General features: G+C 34.8%; 2 protein-coding genes across 4 annotated transcripts in view; one reads left to right on the top strand and one right to left on the bottom strand.

Annotated features, from left to right (window-relative positions):
- Positions 1-743: 743 nt before the first annotated feature.
- LOC138315968 (trichohyalin-like) lies at positions 744-12,143 on the bottom strand. 2 transcript variants are annotated; one of them, XM_069257398.1, is made up of 9 exons: positions 11,940-12,142; positions 5,493-5,580; positions 5,183-5,238; positions 4,772-4,959; positions 4,185-4,226; positions 3,823-3,888; positions 2,832-3,301; positions 2,304-2,398; positions 744-1,792 (listed from the first exon to the last, which is right to left on the bottom strand). In XM_069257398.1, exons 1-9 carry the CDS (start codon positions 12,104-12,106, stop codon positions 1,432-1,434), a joined length of 1,533 nt encoding a protein of 510 aa, XP_069113499.1. In that variant the 5' UTR covers positions 12,107-12,142; the 3' UTR covers positions 744-1,431. The 2 variants fall into 2 exon arrangements, with proteins under 2 accessions (XP_069113499.1, XP_069113500.1); XM_069257399.1 differs by lacking the exon at positions 3,823-3,888 and having other exon boundaries at positions 11,940-12,143.
- Positions 10,392-17,628, top strand: part of LOC138315969 (histidine N-alpha-methyltransferase-like) — a 30,510-nt gene continuing 23,273 nt past the window's right edge. The window contains exons 1-2 of one of the 2 annotated variants that reach the window (XM_069257400.1): positions 10,392-10,547; positions 11,367-11,526. The gene's annotated coding sequence lies outside the window, so the exon portion shown is untranslated. Of the gene's footprint in view, positions 10,548-11,366; positions 11,527-13,061; positions 13,210-17,628 lie in introns of those variants that run through there. The other variant, XM_069257401.1, reaches the window with a different exon arrangement.

Genomic DNA, 17,628 nt, shown 5'->3' with positions numbered 1-17,628 from the left:
TATGGCGATAACAAAATCTTGTGTAATAATATCCTGGCTGGTTTGAAAATGTGAATAACGTTTTTATATTGTGTCTGACCTATTCGCAAGTCGTAACAATATTACATCTTTGCCGTAGATTTTCATATCCATGTATCCAATCCATATTGTCAACAATGACGATGATGAAATCAATTGACAATTTGCATCAAAATACACCCAAACCGTTTTCGCTTGTGCTGCAATGTTCCACCATGTTTGAAAGCTTTGTCCTGTATAGCAGTTCCAGTTTCTATTGTGTAGAATATGTATACAAGTGTAAACTGAGCATTGTCCTTAGTAACTCCACGCCAACTCTATCTCCGGAATACAATGTGACTGACCAATCTGTTTGTCTTTCTCTGTATCACATTAATCGAACATTGAACATGTCCATTAATGTATAAACAAAGTCAGTCAGACTGGGGTGGCATCGATTGTGTTCGGAATGAAAATGGTTTCTACAAAACTTGACCTCCATTATCACAACATCAATTTGTTTTTCATTGCAGTATCTACGCCGTATCATTTTAAATGCCAGTTCTGAAATAATCAGTGTTATTAAAAGGTACCGTGCACTGCGGACTTCAGACCCGCTTTGGGTTAGGAAACGAACTGTTATTAACGTTTTACTTTATCGATTGTTTTGCAGTTTGGTACACCGTATCTGTAATATTATTCTTTATATTACCAAAGAACAATTTCAAAATAATGAAGTTTTCTGGTCAATCTCGATGAAGAGTTTAATAAAGCACAGTATACATATAAATTGTCAATCCACACAAGAACATCGTTGATTCACAGTATTGAAGTTGGGGAAAAAACCTACACTATTTTGAAATAAATCGTTTTCGAGAATATATAGGTTGCTGTGAATAGTTTTCTACTTGAATCAGACCTACAATATGACGTGTATGGTATCATTTGATGACGTCGGTTCCCGACACTGATAAGTAAAGCCTTCACATGTTCTTTTCAAACTGCATTTCAAAACCTTCATTATCATGGTAATGTCTATCAAATATGTCAGATGCTGTTACAAATGACAGGATTATAAGTGTGTATAGTAATGCCGGATTTCTAAAGGTTTTGGGGATGTTTTGCGACTTGATTTAAACAGTGCGGATTTCAGGAATTATAGCATCATTTATACGAGAATCAGCGTTAAGCATAACGTATAACGCTTGGCTTCTGTTTTCAATGGTAAAATCAAAAGCTAGAGTCCTTTTAAGTTTTCAGTTTTTAAGGGCCACCATAGGAGATTATATTATAACTAAATCCACCTTTTCTCTATGACGTTTAAGATTTTATTTTCTGCAGAAAGCAGTTGACTTTTAAATCCGTGTAAACAGCGATAAAATAATACTTCCACACATATTTTGATTCAAATATCTCTAAAGGAGTTGTTTCTCTTTATACTGTCTGTTTAATGCTTTGCCTACTCCTGCGCCCTGCTGCCTCTTTCTGAAGTTGTTCCTTTTCCTCAGCCTCTCTTTTACGTAAATCACGCAGCTCCTGCCAGATATCCAGGTCCGTGACGTCACTGTGAGCATGGATGCCGGGATCGATGCCGGACTCTCGAACCATCTGCTCCAGGCGCTCGATGTTAGACTTTGACAATCTGAGATAGCAACAGTGTAGCATTTCCAATGGATCAAACTTAGCGGCCTCATTTCCGCTTAAGGCCTGTAGTATTTCCTCCAGGAACTGAAGTCTTCGCCTTTGTTGTCTGTTCTCAGCTGTGTGGAGACCGTAATCCGATTCTTTCTGTTTCCTGTTGATAAAATGGTCACCTTAAACATCAATTCATATTACATAGAATCGAAACAAAACAAAATCATTAAAAAAAACGAGAAAGTAAGTCGGAAAAATTAGCGGACATCACAGTACCCATAAAAATAGTAAATGACAGAATCGTCATTAGAGCATGTCGTTCTGAATGGAGAATAATTTTAGATCACTATCATAAATAAATGGTAAGGATAGTGATAGTCACGGCTACAGGTAAGGTCCTACCAATAACATTTCGTTCCTGAATAGCACAGTAGCACAACCCCTTCGACTTTCCTTTCAAGAAAACTCTCACACTTTTACACCTTTGTGTACTTATGGTGCCTGGTCATTTGTCTGGTGAAAGTGACACATCATAGAAAACGATGTATACCTTGTCATCGAGACGTCACCTTACAACCTGAAGAAAATGTCTAAGAAATGTATACCTGTTTCATAGAGCTTGCCTGAAGTCCTGATGACTTACCATGTGCTATATATAACAAGCCACATACCTTGTGTTATATTGGCGAGCATCCCTTAACATGTTCTCTAACTCTTGTAGAGATGACAAGTCCATCTGCTTAGCATCTGGGAATTTCGTATCATCCTGAAACAGCATATATGTATGATCATAGTTAGTAGGTATACCGGATCTGTTGGAACGTATATGTGCTTAATGTTTTAACGACAATCATGTCGTTTGTAGCAGTTTATCACTGGGCTAGAATACCGACATCATGCTCATGGTGACGTCAATATAAATGTCTACGAGTTTACTTTCAAATTCAAAATGATAATGATATAGTTGTGTGCCTTCATCTATTCATATTGCAGTATATGCTCTTTTCAAGACCCTCGCCATACTGAACGAAATGCCTGCTGGTATGCGAAGGTGCTTTTGTTGCAAACCTTTCTGTCACGCTTGTTCTGATACACACATACTCTTTTTATGGAACGTGTTCCAAGATAAATCCTATATAATAGCCTTTAAAATACTATTTTAATAAAGTAACAGCCCTGCTATTGTAACAAAAAATCACCTTCCAGTTTGGTATAGATCGCCTATGTATATCATGTACTTGTGTAAAGGCTGACTCGTTGGCAGAGGCCACTGTTTGTATCGCCATATCATATAGCGATGTTAGTTCCTCTGTGTCATTCATGTGGTCATGGTGACCTATGTGCCTCCCCTTAGAAAACGAATCTGTGCTTTTCTTGTGATGCATGCGGTCCAGGTGTTGGTGACTCCCCCTATAATCATGTCTATCGTGACTGGATCGTCTTTCAATTCCGTGGCCGCTCCTCTTTCGCTCCATCATCTGACTGTTGTCACTAGACCGTCTGTCCATTCTTGGGCTTTGATAACTTGATCGTCTGTCCACTAATGGCTGACTTTTCTCGTCTGAGGTTTTAGTGGTCAGAGGATGACCATCATCCTTTTCAGTGCCATGAGAGAACACGAATTCCTCCTCGGGACAGCAGGTATAATCTGTTACAACAATCGTAGGCACTGAAAGGAGAAAACAAAGAAAGGATGTAAATAAAAAAAATATCACATAAACGTACATGTATAACAAACCCCAAATTGACTGTAAAATTTCAAAGAATATTACGACAAGGTAACCCCTGGCCTAGTGCTAATAAGTTAGAATACCATTTATAATTAAACAGTTATTTTTATTACTGTCTCCATCTATATATCGTAATACTTGTTTAAGACAGATTCCGCTACCTTGCGGTAGCCACATTGACAGCGTGTTCGGTGATATACCACTGAACTGCGCTAATACATACAGACAGTACGTAGTAGGCAGTCTTCTAAACCTCGTCTGATCACAACATATTGTGACGTCATAGATTGATTGATATTCACAACAACGTTTTCTAGCAAACATTTCCTTGAGAACAACGTGAATTATCTATAGACAAGTATTATTTTGACATTATGTACACGTTGTTGTGTTCTGTGATTCAGATTGTGTGGAACATTTGATACCCGTATCCATGCTATAATAGCACAAAATACCTTACTTGAATCATGTTTTTCCTTCTCAAAATCAACACGTCTTTTTTTGTCTTTACGGACAGAGAATGTATCTGCAATGAACAGTCATGAATTTCTTGATGAAAAGACAAAACTGTAAAGAGTACTGCCTATTTCAATACTTTTCTATTTCAACAGTACATAACATGTGTTATGTGGGTATTTTGTAAGAGTTATCAGGATTTAAATGTAACGTACGTCAACCTTATCTGAGAACTTTTCAAATGTTTTTGTGAAATAGCATTAGAGTCGACTGGTTAAAGTTTGTCTGTATAATCAGGAGAACAGTGTATAAACTGTCATGAAATTCTCATAATCATCGCTACGGTTCTTAATCAGAATACCTTACCTGCAGGCATTGATTTCCTTCTATCTTTCTGATGTTTTTCTTCTGGAAACAGAATGATGTAAAATTTCCATAAAGATTATCATTTACTTCTTTACTACTACACAAAAGGTAAGAACACGTGTCAATTGAGCAAGATTTAACGTAAAAATGAACTTTTGAAAGGTTAGGAAAACTTTAAGGACATTTATCTTTTTGGCTCATTAATCACCATCACAATTTTCCTCAATAACGATTCCGTTGCACGACCCAGTCTTTGTGAAATGGTCCTACTGTGTAGTTGTTAATTTTTCGTGGGGGTTTTACTAGTAATTTCGCTAAATTCGAGGGTTCATTCCGTTACGCTTAGTTAATACATCGCAAACCTTATCAAAATTATCGTTTGACATATCCTAGCCTGTTGTATAAATGACGCTTTCAAATGCTACAAAGATAATTCGTGAAAATAAACCCCTGCCAATAAGTTCTAAACAGTAAGTCGTGAATTTTTACACACGCGGAGTTTAACAACTATTCAGTAATTTGGGTTCGTTCTGTAACATCCTTTCGATCTGTTATCAAAGAGACACAAATGAAATCAATCGAGTTACCATCTTTGTGAATTTTCGGAAGCCTCGTCACTGAGGATTTCGAGTCTCCTCGGATCGATTCCTGTGAAACTTGCGCCTGAATTGCAGATGCAATCCTGAGCTGACGGTGACTTCTTGGCTGATTGATGAGCTCTTCCTTTGAATTGAAAATTAATTTGTTTCCGATTTTCGGCAACTGGGATGTGAAACTGCCAAGAAAAGATTGAAAAAATAGATACAAAAAACGACTTGACAAAACAACGTGTAACTACTAATGGATTGTAGAGGAATGGTGAATTCAGTTTGGAAATTGATCAAATTGCTGTTGATAGTATCATGAATTTTAATGTAATAGATTTTGTATAAATAGATAATGCATGTAAATGGATAAGATTAATGAAAACTATATTATTGGAGGAACATATGTTTCACCTGTGTCTTCGAAAACGTTCACTGTCAGACTCTGAAAATCTCCTCTTCCCTTGGTACTAAAAACAGAAATCACCAAGCGTTAACAAACAAATATCAACAGCACCCAAACATCATATATTTCCAGAAAATGAAAGCTTTTAGTAATAAAGCAATAAATTGATTTTATCAATAATTCCGTTGGTGAAAAATGCAATTTTCATTGCAACATACTGTATTTAAAATGGACGGAGAATGCTATGAGTTTTATTGAATTTTGTCATAAAGTATCGCTTTAAAACTCGGAAGTTTTCTCTCAGCATTGCCACCCTACCTGTTCCTTGAGCTCAGCCTCCAATAAATATCTTTCTTTGTCCTGCTGTAGGCGCTCCAGTTGCTGCCTCATCGAATTCTCCTGTTGACTAAGAAAGGGGGGAAATCAGAAACGCTTCTTTTTAGATTCTTTTAAAAGTCACTAATCTTACAATTACATTTAATCACAAAGAAATATAGGCTGAAGATCCACATTCATAAAAGGATGGCATAATAAGGATGTAGATGCCGTAATTTTTATTCTCATCAATCATGAAGAGCTTTTAGTTTGTTATTCACCATAGTACTCACTGGTCACTTGTAAAAGGAGCAAAAAATATACTTCTAGACCAGGGTTCGAACCCGAAACCTCCAAACACTATCCAGATGTTCTGCCGACAGACGTAGAGCTATATCAAATTATGAAGTTGTATGGCTTGGATGAAAGCACAAAGGGTGACACTGCCTAGATCTACGGCAGCCTGATCTATCAGGATGAGGTGATGTGTATCCTGGAGACAAACTTAATAGAAATTGAATAATTTGCTGCTAAGTTATTGTCTAACGTTTACATAAGTTAAAGGGACAATCCACTCTCAGAGAACAATAAAATTTGCAAATATATCGGAACAAACAAGTTCTAAGTAAAATTAGTTGGTTTTACTATGATATCCCAGAAAAGATGTATGTGGTAAAACTTGCTGTCCGCCATTACACATTGTGGTCGAAAGTCTTGTATGCGGAACCCTTGCCCTGTATACATGTAATCGTATTGCTATATGATTTTGAATTTAAAGCAGTATAAATTAAAATACTTCACAAAGTCGTTGAATTTCTCAATATCTTCTGTAATTTCATAAGTAATGTAGAACAATACATTTATGCCATATTTTACTTCGTGGTTGTGTAATAGAATTATAGCCTCACTTAAAGATGCTCCACCGCCGACAGAGCATAAATGATATTCATCACTTGAACAATAGTTGGTGTTTAATTGTGTATATATATGCCTAATTAATACAAACAAAAAAATATAAAATAATTTGTCTTAAGCCTTTGATGCATGCGCAATCAGTACTTCATTGCATATAGAATATAGTGCCATGGAATTTTTTTCGGGATGCAATTAATTATTTTTCATATTTTTAACTTGAAGTAAAATTAGAAGCTCAAATTTTTTCAATGGTGATAATGGTGTAAAGTAAGTAACTTTTGTAACTGAAGAAAAATACTAAATCGTCTGCTCCTGTTTTTGATAATGAAAAAATACCATTTGTCAGCGATGAAGCATCTTTAATTGTCCCCTTTTTAGTGTTTCAGTACACACTACCGTAATGATTGTTACTAATGTTACCAGAAAAATCGCACTAAAGATAGGCAATCACCGATTTTGTCTTATAAGAGAATTCACGAAAAAGCAAAACTATTTCAAAGGCTTATAGAACAATCGTGGTCTACAGGGGGTATAGTTGTTTACACATCCAGTCTCTTGTGTACCTGTCGAAGAGCTTTATTTGGACAGAACTCCAGTTTCCAGACCAGAAATATCTTCTCTGTACTGTGTATAGACCTCCAAATTGTCCTCGTTCTTTTTGGAATTACTTCCAACACTCAATTGAAAATGCTTTAAATGAAACTCCACATGTAGTTATTATAGGTGACATTAACGTCGATATCCTAACTGTTGGTAGACACCATGCACTCATTGACATCCTTGACTCATTCCACCTATCGAATATCATAAATAGACCAACACGTGTAACACGACACAGCTCGACCTTACTTGACCTGATCATTCTCTCGGACGCGTGCACTTTTAGTTTCGCTGACGTAATTGACATAGACAGTGATATTTCTGATCATAAAGCGACAACGTTTGAATTGACTATTAGAACCAATTTTAGAATTTCATATGAAAGAAAAGTGAGATGTTATAACGAGGCAAATTATGAATTATTCAACACTAAATTAGACGATACGGACTGGGTAGACTTATTTTTGACTGCAAATGATCCAAATGACATGTGTGATATTTTTACATCACGATATTTAGAGATCGCTGAGGAATATCTACCGACTCGGACAGTAACAATTAAACCTAATGACAAACCATGGTTTGACTCAAATTTAAGACGAGAAATTCGGAAAATCTACTATTTCTGACATACAGTTTGAATTAAATGACGTAATCGACATTTTAAAATCATTGAATATAAATAAAGCTGTAGGCATAGATACTATTAGTCATAACATGTTAAAAATTACAGCATTATCTGTAGCTTTCCCTCTGTCTCTCATATTTAGGTCTTCACTGGAAACTGGAGTTTTTCCAAAACTATGGAAACATACTCTTGTAACACCATTATTCAAAAAAGGAGATAAGCATGACTTTACTAACTATAGACCAATTTCATTACTTAGTACAGTCGGGAAAGTTTTTGAAAGATTAGTTGTAAAATATCTGAATAATTATTTAATTGAAAATTCATTAATATACAAATTTCAGTCTGGTTTTCAGTCTGGTCACTCTACAGTTCATCAACTCATAGAAATTTATCACACTCTATGTGAAAACTTTGAAAATACACATCCTACATGTTTAGTTTTTTGTGACATATCGAAAGCGTTTGATCGTGTGTGGCACAAGGGACTGGAAGTGACAGAAAACAACAGGTTTGTGTTGGAAATCCTAAATCGTCTGTTCAAAGTATAAGTGCCGGTGTTCCACAAGGCTCTGTTTTAGGTCCTATATTATTTATCTTGTACATAAATGACATATCCGATAATCTTCGAAGTCTATCAAAATTATTTGCAGATGATACATCGTTGATATATTCTAATCCATCCCCTTTAAATATTGAAACTGTAATTAATAATGATTTGGTACACATTCAACGATGGGCGCAAAAATGGTTAGTTAAGTTCAATCCTTCAAAAACTGAGGCATTACTTATTTATAATTCTGAATTAGATTATGCTATAGATCTTAAATTTGATAACGTTAGTGTAAATTTTGTTGATAATCATAAACACCTGGGAGTCATATTAGACGGACAATGTAAGTGGACTAGCCATATTGAAGATATTTGTAAAAAAAAAAAGTTTCAAGGCAGATTAGTATTCTGCGAAAGCTAAAATTCCTTTTAAATCGACAAACTTTATATCGAATTTATAACTCATATATCATTCCTCTACTTGAATATTGTTGTGAGGTTTGGGATGGGTGTACTCTCGGTGATGCAGACAGACTTGAAAAACTCCAACTAGAAGCTGTTCGTGTAATTACTGGATTACCATTTTACACTAGCAGAGAATCTTTATACTATGAAACTGGACTTGAACCGCTCTCAAATAGAAGATCCAGAAGAAAATTACAATTACTTTACAAGATAAAAAATAACTTAACACCTGATTACCTAATAGCTCTTCTTCCGCCTCTAGTCTCAGAAAATTCTCAATATAACCTTCGTAATGCTAATAATTACTCTTTACCAAACTATCGTCTACAGCTAACAAACTCCTCCTTTTTTCCTTCTACAATTCAACTATGGAATCAATTGGACCTTGAAATTAGACAAAGTGTATCATTTTTGGCTTTTCAAAATTCCCTTCTCAGATACACAAATACCCTCTGACTATCTTATAGGTGATAGAAAATACAATATATTGCATGCCAGAATAAGAAATAGATCCAGCACTCTAAATAACGATTTATATCATGCTAATTTAATAAATTATAAACATTGTCAATGTGGTTATAGTATCGAGGATGCACATCATTTCTTTTTCGTATGTATAAATTATGCAGAACAACGTGTAAAATTATTTCGTGAGCTTAATAACTTTATCACGCTAGACCTAAATCTACTTCTATTTGGAAATTCTATGTTGTCAAATCAAGAAAACAAAACTATTTGCCAATCCACTCAGCAGTTTATTAAAGATTCAAATAGATTTAATTAGAATACTATATTTCTTTTTTTGCTTAAACATTTTAATCAGGTTCTTCCCGGCTCGGGTGACAAATGTATTGTGACAAGTTATTCAAGAAGGATCAGCGAGTGACAAGGAGAGAGACACCATGGGCACGGCATGTGATAGACATTAGATCAGTTTGTATGGCATGACATGAGGATTAGTATTACAGATGTGATTGTCACCTGAGCTGGAAAAGACCCATTATTCTAGTATTTATATTATATGTTTGTATATTTTATATCAAAATACTGATAATCTCTCTCCCCTTCTCTCTCTTTCCCTTCCTCCCTCCCCTTCTCTTTCTCTCTCTCTCTAATTTTATCTGCATATAACTTAGGTCATCCAACTGGAACGGGCTTAATATAAGTTTTTTTTAACTTGTGCCCAATTCTTTTTGTATTGTAAAAATTGCAAATAAAATATGTTTAAATAAATAAAGATCGTGGTCTATACACCACATATCGTTTATTCTCAAAACAATCCGGAAATTACCTTCCGTTACTGTGGTAATCTACTCAGTGCAAATAAGACACATTTGTCACACGAGCTTGGTAGAGCTAGGAAGAGAGTGGTGTTTCGAATGCAAACTATCGAGCTTCGAGCTTCGATAGACACGTCAAAACCATCGTAACATGTACTAATGTTCGTCCGGAAACGGACAACCAGTATTCGGATTTTTTTTTTTTTTTTTTTGTCGAAACTGTACATGTAAATTTAAAAACTGTTATTTCGAAAAGCAGTTTATTTTAATAAAGAATCGTACGTTGCAAAATGTTTGCTTCCGAATTTCTTTGCTGGTGAATTTGGTTTTTTAAGCTTTTGAAGCTTCCAATCTCTTAATAATTTTAGAAAGTAAAATAAAATCATAATGTATGTAATTGTATGTTATTCAACACACATATATAGTGTACTGAAATAGCGGAAGTTTGTTCCGTTACCAGTTGTACATTGTTACGGTCGAGTGCGTCAACGTCTGTTTGCTAAAAATCTTCACAGGAGTGTCCCGGTCTTATATTTTGTATCTTCATTGTGAAGAAGGATAGAAGAAAAAAGTGAGTGGGTGTAACGGTTCTGGATTGGGTCGGTCGTCGGCGAACAGGTAAGCTAACACAGAGCATCCGGCTAGACTACAGTAACCTGACCAGCGCTCGAACTGGACAGTACTGGTTCGTATGGTAACGGGTTCGAACCCCGGTCTGGTCGTATACTATTCCGCACCTTTACTTCCTAGGTTCCTAATACAAATATATCCCTGAATCGAACAAGAAAAATCTTACCTATAAAAATTACTGAACTTTTGTAACGTATCAACGTTATTCTCCTGTATTTAACTATTTAAGAGTATATATAAAGTAACCTCAGCTCTAATCACATAAAGCTCTCAAACGTATCGTATTTTCCATCCACTATCCCACTTTGGAACCAGCTAGATATAAATATTAGAAATAGTGTTTCATATAACATTTTTGAAAAAGTCTCTAAATAATCTTACGAAAGTACCTATTTATTATTCTATTGGAAATAGAAAAGCAAATATATTGCATGCCAGATTAATAAATAGATGTAGTACCCTAAAAAATTATTTATTCCGCTCTAATTTAATAGATTACCAGCAGTGCCAATGTGGGCATCCGGGCATCACTTCTTCTTTACATGTAATAATTACGCTGACCAGAGAATTAAATTATTTCGAACATTAAACAACTTCATTCCTTTAGACCTGCAGCTACTACTACATGGAAGTCCAGATTCATCTCTTGAAGATAACATTACAATATGTCAGAGCACTCAACAGTATATAACTGACTGTAATAGGCTTTAACCCCCCTCCCTTCTCCTTTACGTTTCCTATTTATAATATGAACTATATGTAATAAAAAAATGTTTCTTAATATCCTTCCGATGCTGACGATCGAAGAGGAACGTATTTAAGAAAGCAACAGATTGACAGGAGAAAGATACCAAGGCACGGGATGTGACGAACTTTAAGTAAAACAGCGAGTCAAGAACAGCGATCAGTACAACTTCATTCTTCAGCATCGGGAGTGATCACAAATACATACACTTCAATAAAATAAGTAAGTATATAGGTCTACATTTATTAAAATAAACTATCTCTCTCTCTCTCTCCCCCTCTCTCTCTCTCTCTCTCTCTCTCTCTCTCTCTAAAATCTTGTAAATATGTATATTTTGCCATTTTTGCATTCTTTGTTATATAATTAATTATAATTCTGTAGGGAGAGGGCTTCATATAAGTTGGAAAACTTGTGCCCAATCCCATTGTATATAAAATTTGTTTAAATCAAAAATTCACATAAAGAGGTACGTCTGCCGATTATAAAAATGGCGGAGTTGCCTATCTCTCTTACGTTACAGTACAGTAGGCCTACTGTACTGGAGATTGTTTTCTTTACGTCGCCTGCCAGACGTCTTTAAGCAGATCTGTCAGTTACTTAGGCATACTGATTGGTCTTCTAGTAGCTATACTTACCAGAGATTTTTTTCTGTGTCTGCTTGCCATTTTTCTATATATCGTTTCTGTTTTGAGAGTTCTGTTTGGCACGCATCTCTCAATGCTTTGTGGATATGTTTTCGTAAGTCCATTATCAGGCTGAAAGCCGCTTGTTTACCTTCTATAGTTCGCCATCTTGTTCGCATCTATCCATGACGTCATGATTATATGACGTCATATAATACGAAGGGAGATAACCATCTGCTGGCTTCATTCGCTTTACCAATCGGAATCTATCGGGCAATCTGAAATTGTTTTCCCGTGCTTGCCGGAAAGGCCCGAGGAAGTCCGATTGTCGCTCTACAACACTTACTCAAAAATCAAAATAGCGTTGACCTGATAATATCTTAACACATATTTTGACAGTTTGACATATATAATATATCTCATATATATAAGATGTATCTGATTAAATTATATATCATATCTTATATAATTCGATTAAATACGGGATAGACCTTGCTCCTTCAATACATGTTAAATTGGCTTGTCAAACATACGACTAACAAAATATTACATTAGTTTTGTTTCAATATTTCATTAGATATAATAGACATGATAATACAAAAAATCGCGAGGTTCTTTTGAAAAAATACAGCCATATTTATTGTAAATTAAAGCAAATTCATCAATTATCTTCAGATATTGTGTGTCGTAATATCAAAAAAGCCTAATCAACGGAATTAGACTAGACAAACATCCTAGATACATCATTACTTACTCTCTTTCGAGTGACATTTCGCCATGTATTGTGCCAAATTTTATGTTGTCTATATCTGAACCTTTTCTTGACAGCAAAGTTTTATAGCATTTCTTACGTCAAAAGACAAGTTTCGTGTATTTGGTCATCTTCATGTATTACATGTCTTTGATCTCTAGATCATGCATACCGTTCACGTTTTCCGGTGGAGGTTTCGTTTTAACTATTGTCAAATAGCAAACACACTAAAATGAAAAAAAGATAAAGCGCCAAATTTTGTCGTAACTGTGACCGGAAAAAATAGTTTCATGTTTACAGAAATTATAAAAGTGTTGATAATAGATTAGGAATAACATCGGTGCTTTTCGCTGTTTCGGCAGAAAAATATCCGAGATTACCGGAAAGATAGGAGTGGTTTTCCGAGTCGTATTTTGATTAGGATTTGTTTCGACTAATTCGGAAACCATCTTCCGGTCCGTAGTTTCCACGTCCCGGCTCTATGTAGTACACAGTCACTATAGCTTGTCTAAGGCATTCATACAGAAAGAGGTAAGGTTGATGAAATTAGCGATTTTCACGTTGTTAAGTTGTCTTATAATCAAATTTAAACTTTTCAGGGATAGGAAATATCAAATAATTCAGGGTCATAGAAAATATTGTATGATATGAGTATTTCAAAGAAAAAATATTTGATAATTTCAGAAGTTTTACTGCGTTATCTCTCCCCATGTATAAATTCGGAGTAATTACACAGTTACAAATGTTAATGGACAGTGAAAATTTAATTTGTTTTGAATGATTTACTGATTTGAATGTAAAGCACAGAATTTTACCTTTGCTGTTATCTTGATAGTTAGGTTTTATAGGGACAGGGTTGCATTGTATACGTATGATATGCGCCTATTATGATAAGACGTGCAAGCTTGTCATAAGTACACTATCATGCTTATTGACACGCCCTCTTAATACTTAAAAGATGCTCCACCACTGGCAGAGCATGAACGATACCCATCAATATAACTATAACCACAGGAGTTTGACGTTCTATATATAGGGGTATTTTTTATATATGTATACTATATATTATTGACAGAACGTCAAACTCCTGTGCTATAACTAATGTTTAATCGTGTATATATATGTCTGATTATCACAAAAAAATAATATAATTTATTTCGCTTTTAAAGTACATGTATGTGCAATAGTACCTCCATTCTATATATTGCCACGGATTTTTTTCGAGATGCAATTAATTATTTTTAATATTTTTATCTTGAAGTAAAATGAGAAGTTAAAACTTGTCAATGGTGGTAATGGTGTAAAGTAAGTAACTTTTGTAACTGAAGAAAAATACTAATTTTTCTGCTTCTGTTTTGATAGAGAAAAACAAAACATGTGTGAGGTTGGAGCATGTTTAAAGAGAAATAATATGTATAATACACATATCGACAGAAGTAATCACTCCGATTAACGATCTTGAAAAAGTGCACATTTACAAGGATGTCTTTTCGGCTTTTATGTCGTTTATAACAATACATGTTTGACTTCTAAAAACGTATATTGGGTAAAGTCTATTTCTTCAGTTGGTTGTATTTAACGGTGTGGTGAAATGGAAGAGTGTGGGCAGTCATTTCAAATAAAATGTAAATGAAAAATTTACCGCCTAATCCTAATTTTAAAATACTACGTTGTTACTCAAAGTCCGAAAAATTTCACTTGAAACTCGAAAAAAAATAACTCGAACCTCGCCTTTCGGCAAAAGGAATTCCTCGTGGCATGACTAGGGTCGGTTGACGTTAACGTTTTGTTCTTTTTATATGTGATACCTAAAGAGATTTACAATTGGTGCTACTTAAATCATATTTTTGGTATTTTGCTATTTGTCATAATTAGTGTAAGTTCCAACCAAAGCAATTTCGCAGATTTTTATGTGTTTGCGATTCAACGATTCAAAGATTTTATTTTACACCCAGACTTATTATAATGTGTAACAGGAGGGATAAAACAAATACAAGTGTATAGGCATGACAGGATGGACAAGTATATGTACATAACATTAAAGCCGCATAATCCGTATCTTTCAGGGTCCGTAAATCAACAAAAGAAAATTAGGGTACATATATTATAAAAAGTTATCAACTTTCCCCTAATTACACACCCAAAAAGTCCCGAGTTCAAAAGAAATTAATGATTAAAAATTCGATATCGAGAGTGTTTGAATATGCATTTTCAATCGTAGACGATCACGTGACTTTCCAGACCAAACGAAATGGCGTGCCCAGTCAAAAGTGTGTCGTTCATGTTAGCAGGAACTTCTACGGAAGAACTTATTACTTTTCATGAACAAGTGAATGTTTTGTTATGTGATGAAGTTAAAGAGTCCCCAGAACAATATATATACATTATCGTCATGTGAACAATACTTACATTCGCTCATTTTGAGTGTTTACAATACGGCGATCGGTTGACTATGCTTTGCCTAATTTCCGGGGGCCATCGGAGGGATTTTTGTGGGAACGGTATTTAAACAAAAAAAAAAAAAAAAAACCTTAAACGGTTTGTTCCTCTTTCTCCCACTTTTTCGAGATGAAAGGAATTATACAAACACAGGAGAACAATGGCACACCAATTATAGTCTGTTCTGATAAAGTACTGACTTACAGATAGATTTTTTACCTGTAATTTTACAAATAGTCACAATTCTATTAACTGTGAATATACCTATTCTGCATTTTATTCCCATTTCAAATGTTTTCATATTTTATCACACCATCTTAAAATGTAAAATGTAATAAAACATTAATTGTTAAGAGATAATTAATTAAAATTAAAACATTTAAATATATACAACATATGAAACTTAAAGCACTACACTTTAACATTAATGAGAGATTATTAATTAAAATTAAAACGTTTGTATGTACAACATATGAAACTTAAAGCACTACACTTAAACATTAATGAGAGATTATTAATTAAAATTAAAACGTTTGTATGTACAACATATGAAACTTAAAGCACTAAACTTAAACATTAATGAGGGATAATTAATTAAAATCAAAACACACACATATATATATATACACACATGTACAACATATGAAACCTAAAGCACGTACTAGCATTAATGAGATGCAAATGTTATGAAAGTTTGTTATCATCACTCTAAATGCAGAAGATGGGATGCTGCGTCTGTGTACTGAATCACATCCATTGCGCCAGTCTCCAAACTTTCCTTCAGTTGGCGGCTGTTGATGTTTCGGTACCGTTTAGCTCTGGGTCTGGTTTGTCGTCCGGCTGCGAGTTGGATGTGGATGCGCGTAATCTCGTTGTTGGCCTGGATTTCCTAGAACACACGGATGATGCTGTAGATATTTGGGTGGGAGTGTTCAACCTTCTTCTTGATTTTGTTGTACCATCCTTCTACATGGTTCGTTATTCGAGGGCCCTTGGACTCAAAGTGGTTCCAGAGTGGTTGGTCGCGCTCTATCCACTGTGTAATGACGTAGTCGGTGAATGCGGTGGTGTCGTGTGGTACATCAGCATCTTCAAGGTCGTTGAGTGCGTGGAACCAGACATCTTCTATATGGTTTAAAGGGACTAGAGGGTAGGGCTGCGGCTCGTCGTAACAGTCGTCTGATGTTGTCGTTGTCGGCGTAGAGTTGTTAAGTCCGGTTTGCTGGGCTTTCCTCCAAATACACTGCGTGAAATGAAAAAAAACATATACGGAGCGAATGGCATTCTGGGCAGCGGTCTCGAAGTCCAGGAAAACAGTAGTCGGGTTGAGTTGGAGGTTCAGTTCAGTATGGCGGGGTAGTCGGGTATGGTGCATCTCTCCTCTGTTGTTCTTCACACAGTGGATGTAACCATTATAAGCAATGTTCTGTCTTCCAAATTTATTTCTAAGAATTTTCACCTGAATCTGTGCGTTTGCCATGTTAGTGGTTGATAGAGAACTGTGAAAGTCAAACCTCTCTGATGTCCTTACAGACCTACATGTATGCTAATTATTTGATTACTGATTCTTCACTCATCAATTAAGTATTCAGTTGATGGACCCAAACCATCAGGTGTTAATTAACAAAAGTAGCAGTGAGAACAAGCCAAATTAAGTCAGAGTAATCAAATAATTAAATCAATCGCACATTATTGTATTATGCACATAATTAAATAGATAAATAAAATATATTGCCATCATAATAAAAATAATGTCCTATAATGTAATTTTCTAATATGTATTAATTCAAATAAAACATCTCTTTATATTCTCTGATTTAAAATTCAAAACTGTAAGGCATCTCCTTATATATAGTATCACTGTCTTCTATAGACTTAGCTGATGAAAATGGTATATGATATGTAAATATTGTTTAAATAATTATGAAATTAGATAACTTTAAACAATGTGTAAAATCCAGGTAATGTGGAAAAACACAGGTAAAATCCAGGTAATGTGGGAGAACAAAGGTAAAATCCAGGTAAGGGATATGTGAAGCAGACTATAACTGCTGTCACAACATAACTGCCCCTATATGTTTTTATAAAAAAGTGGGAGAAACAAGAACACACCATTTCAACTTCGTATAAAATACGTGTTGCGATACCATACATCGTACTAGACAAGATAATAAATTGTACAAACATGTACCAGATATATAAATAATGGAATTGATAAATGATGAAATAGACAAGACACATCGTACTATATAGAGACGAAAATGGTTATCTACATGTAAATCTCTGGTGATATTTTTTAAAATAAATATCTCAGACGATATTTGACTTGCCTTGGATAACCATATAACTTGTTTTATAAAGGTCCAAATAAAATAAAATAATAAATCAAGTAAAATAAGCACGGAGAGCAAACTTGACATAATATGCATTTTTGTTCAATATCATATGTGTATACAATGTACATGTATACATACATATCTATTAGTTAAAAAATCACAATGTACCGCCATA

This window comes from Argopecten irradians, chromosome 2, assembly GCF_041381155.1.
Source record: "Argopecten irradians isolate NY chromosome 2, Ai_NY, whole genome shotgun sequence".
Taxonomy (NCBI): Eukaryota; Metazoa; Mollusca; class Bivalvia; order Pectinida; family Pectinidae; genus Argopecten; species Argopecten irradians.
The sequence above is the reverse complement of the archived record's forward strand: the minus strand, read 5'-3'. Positions and strand labels throughout refer to the sequence as shown.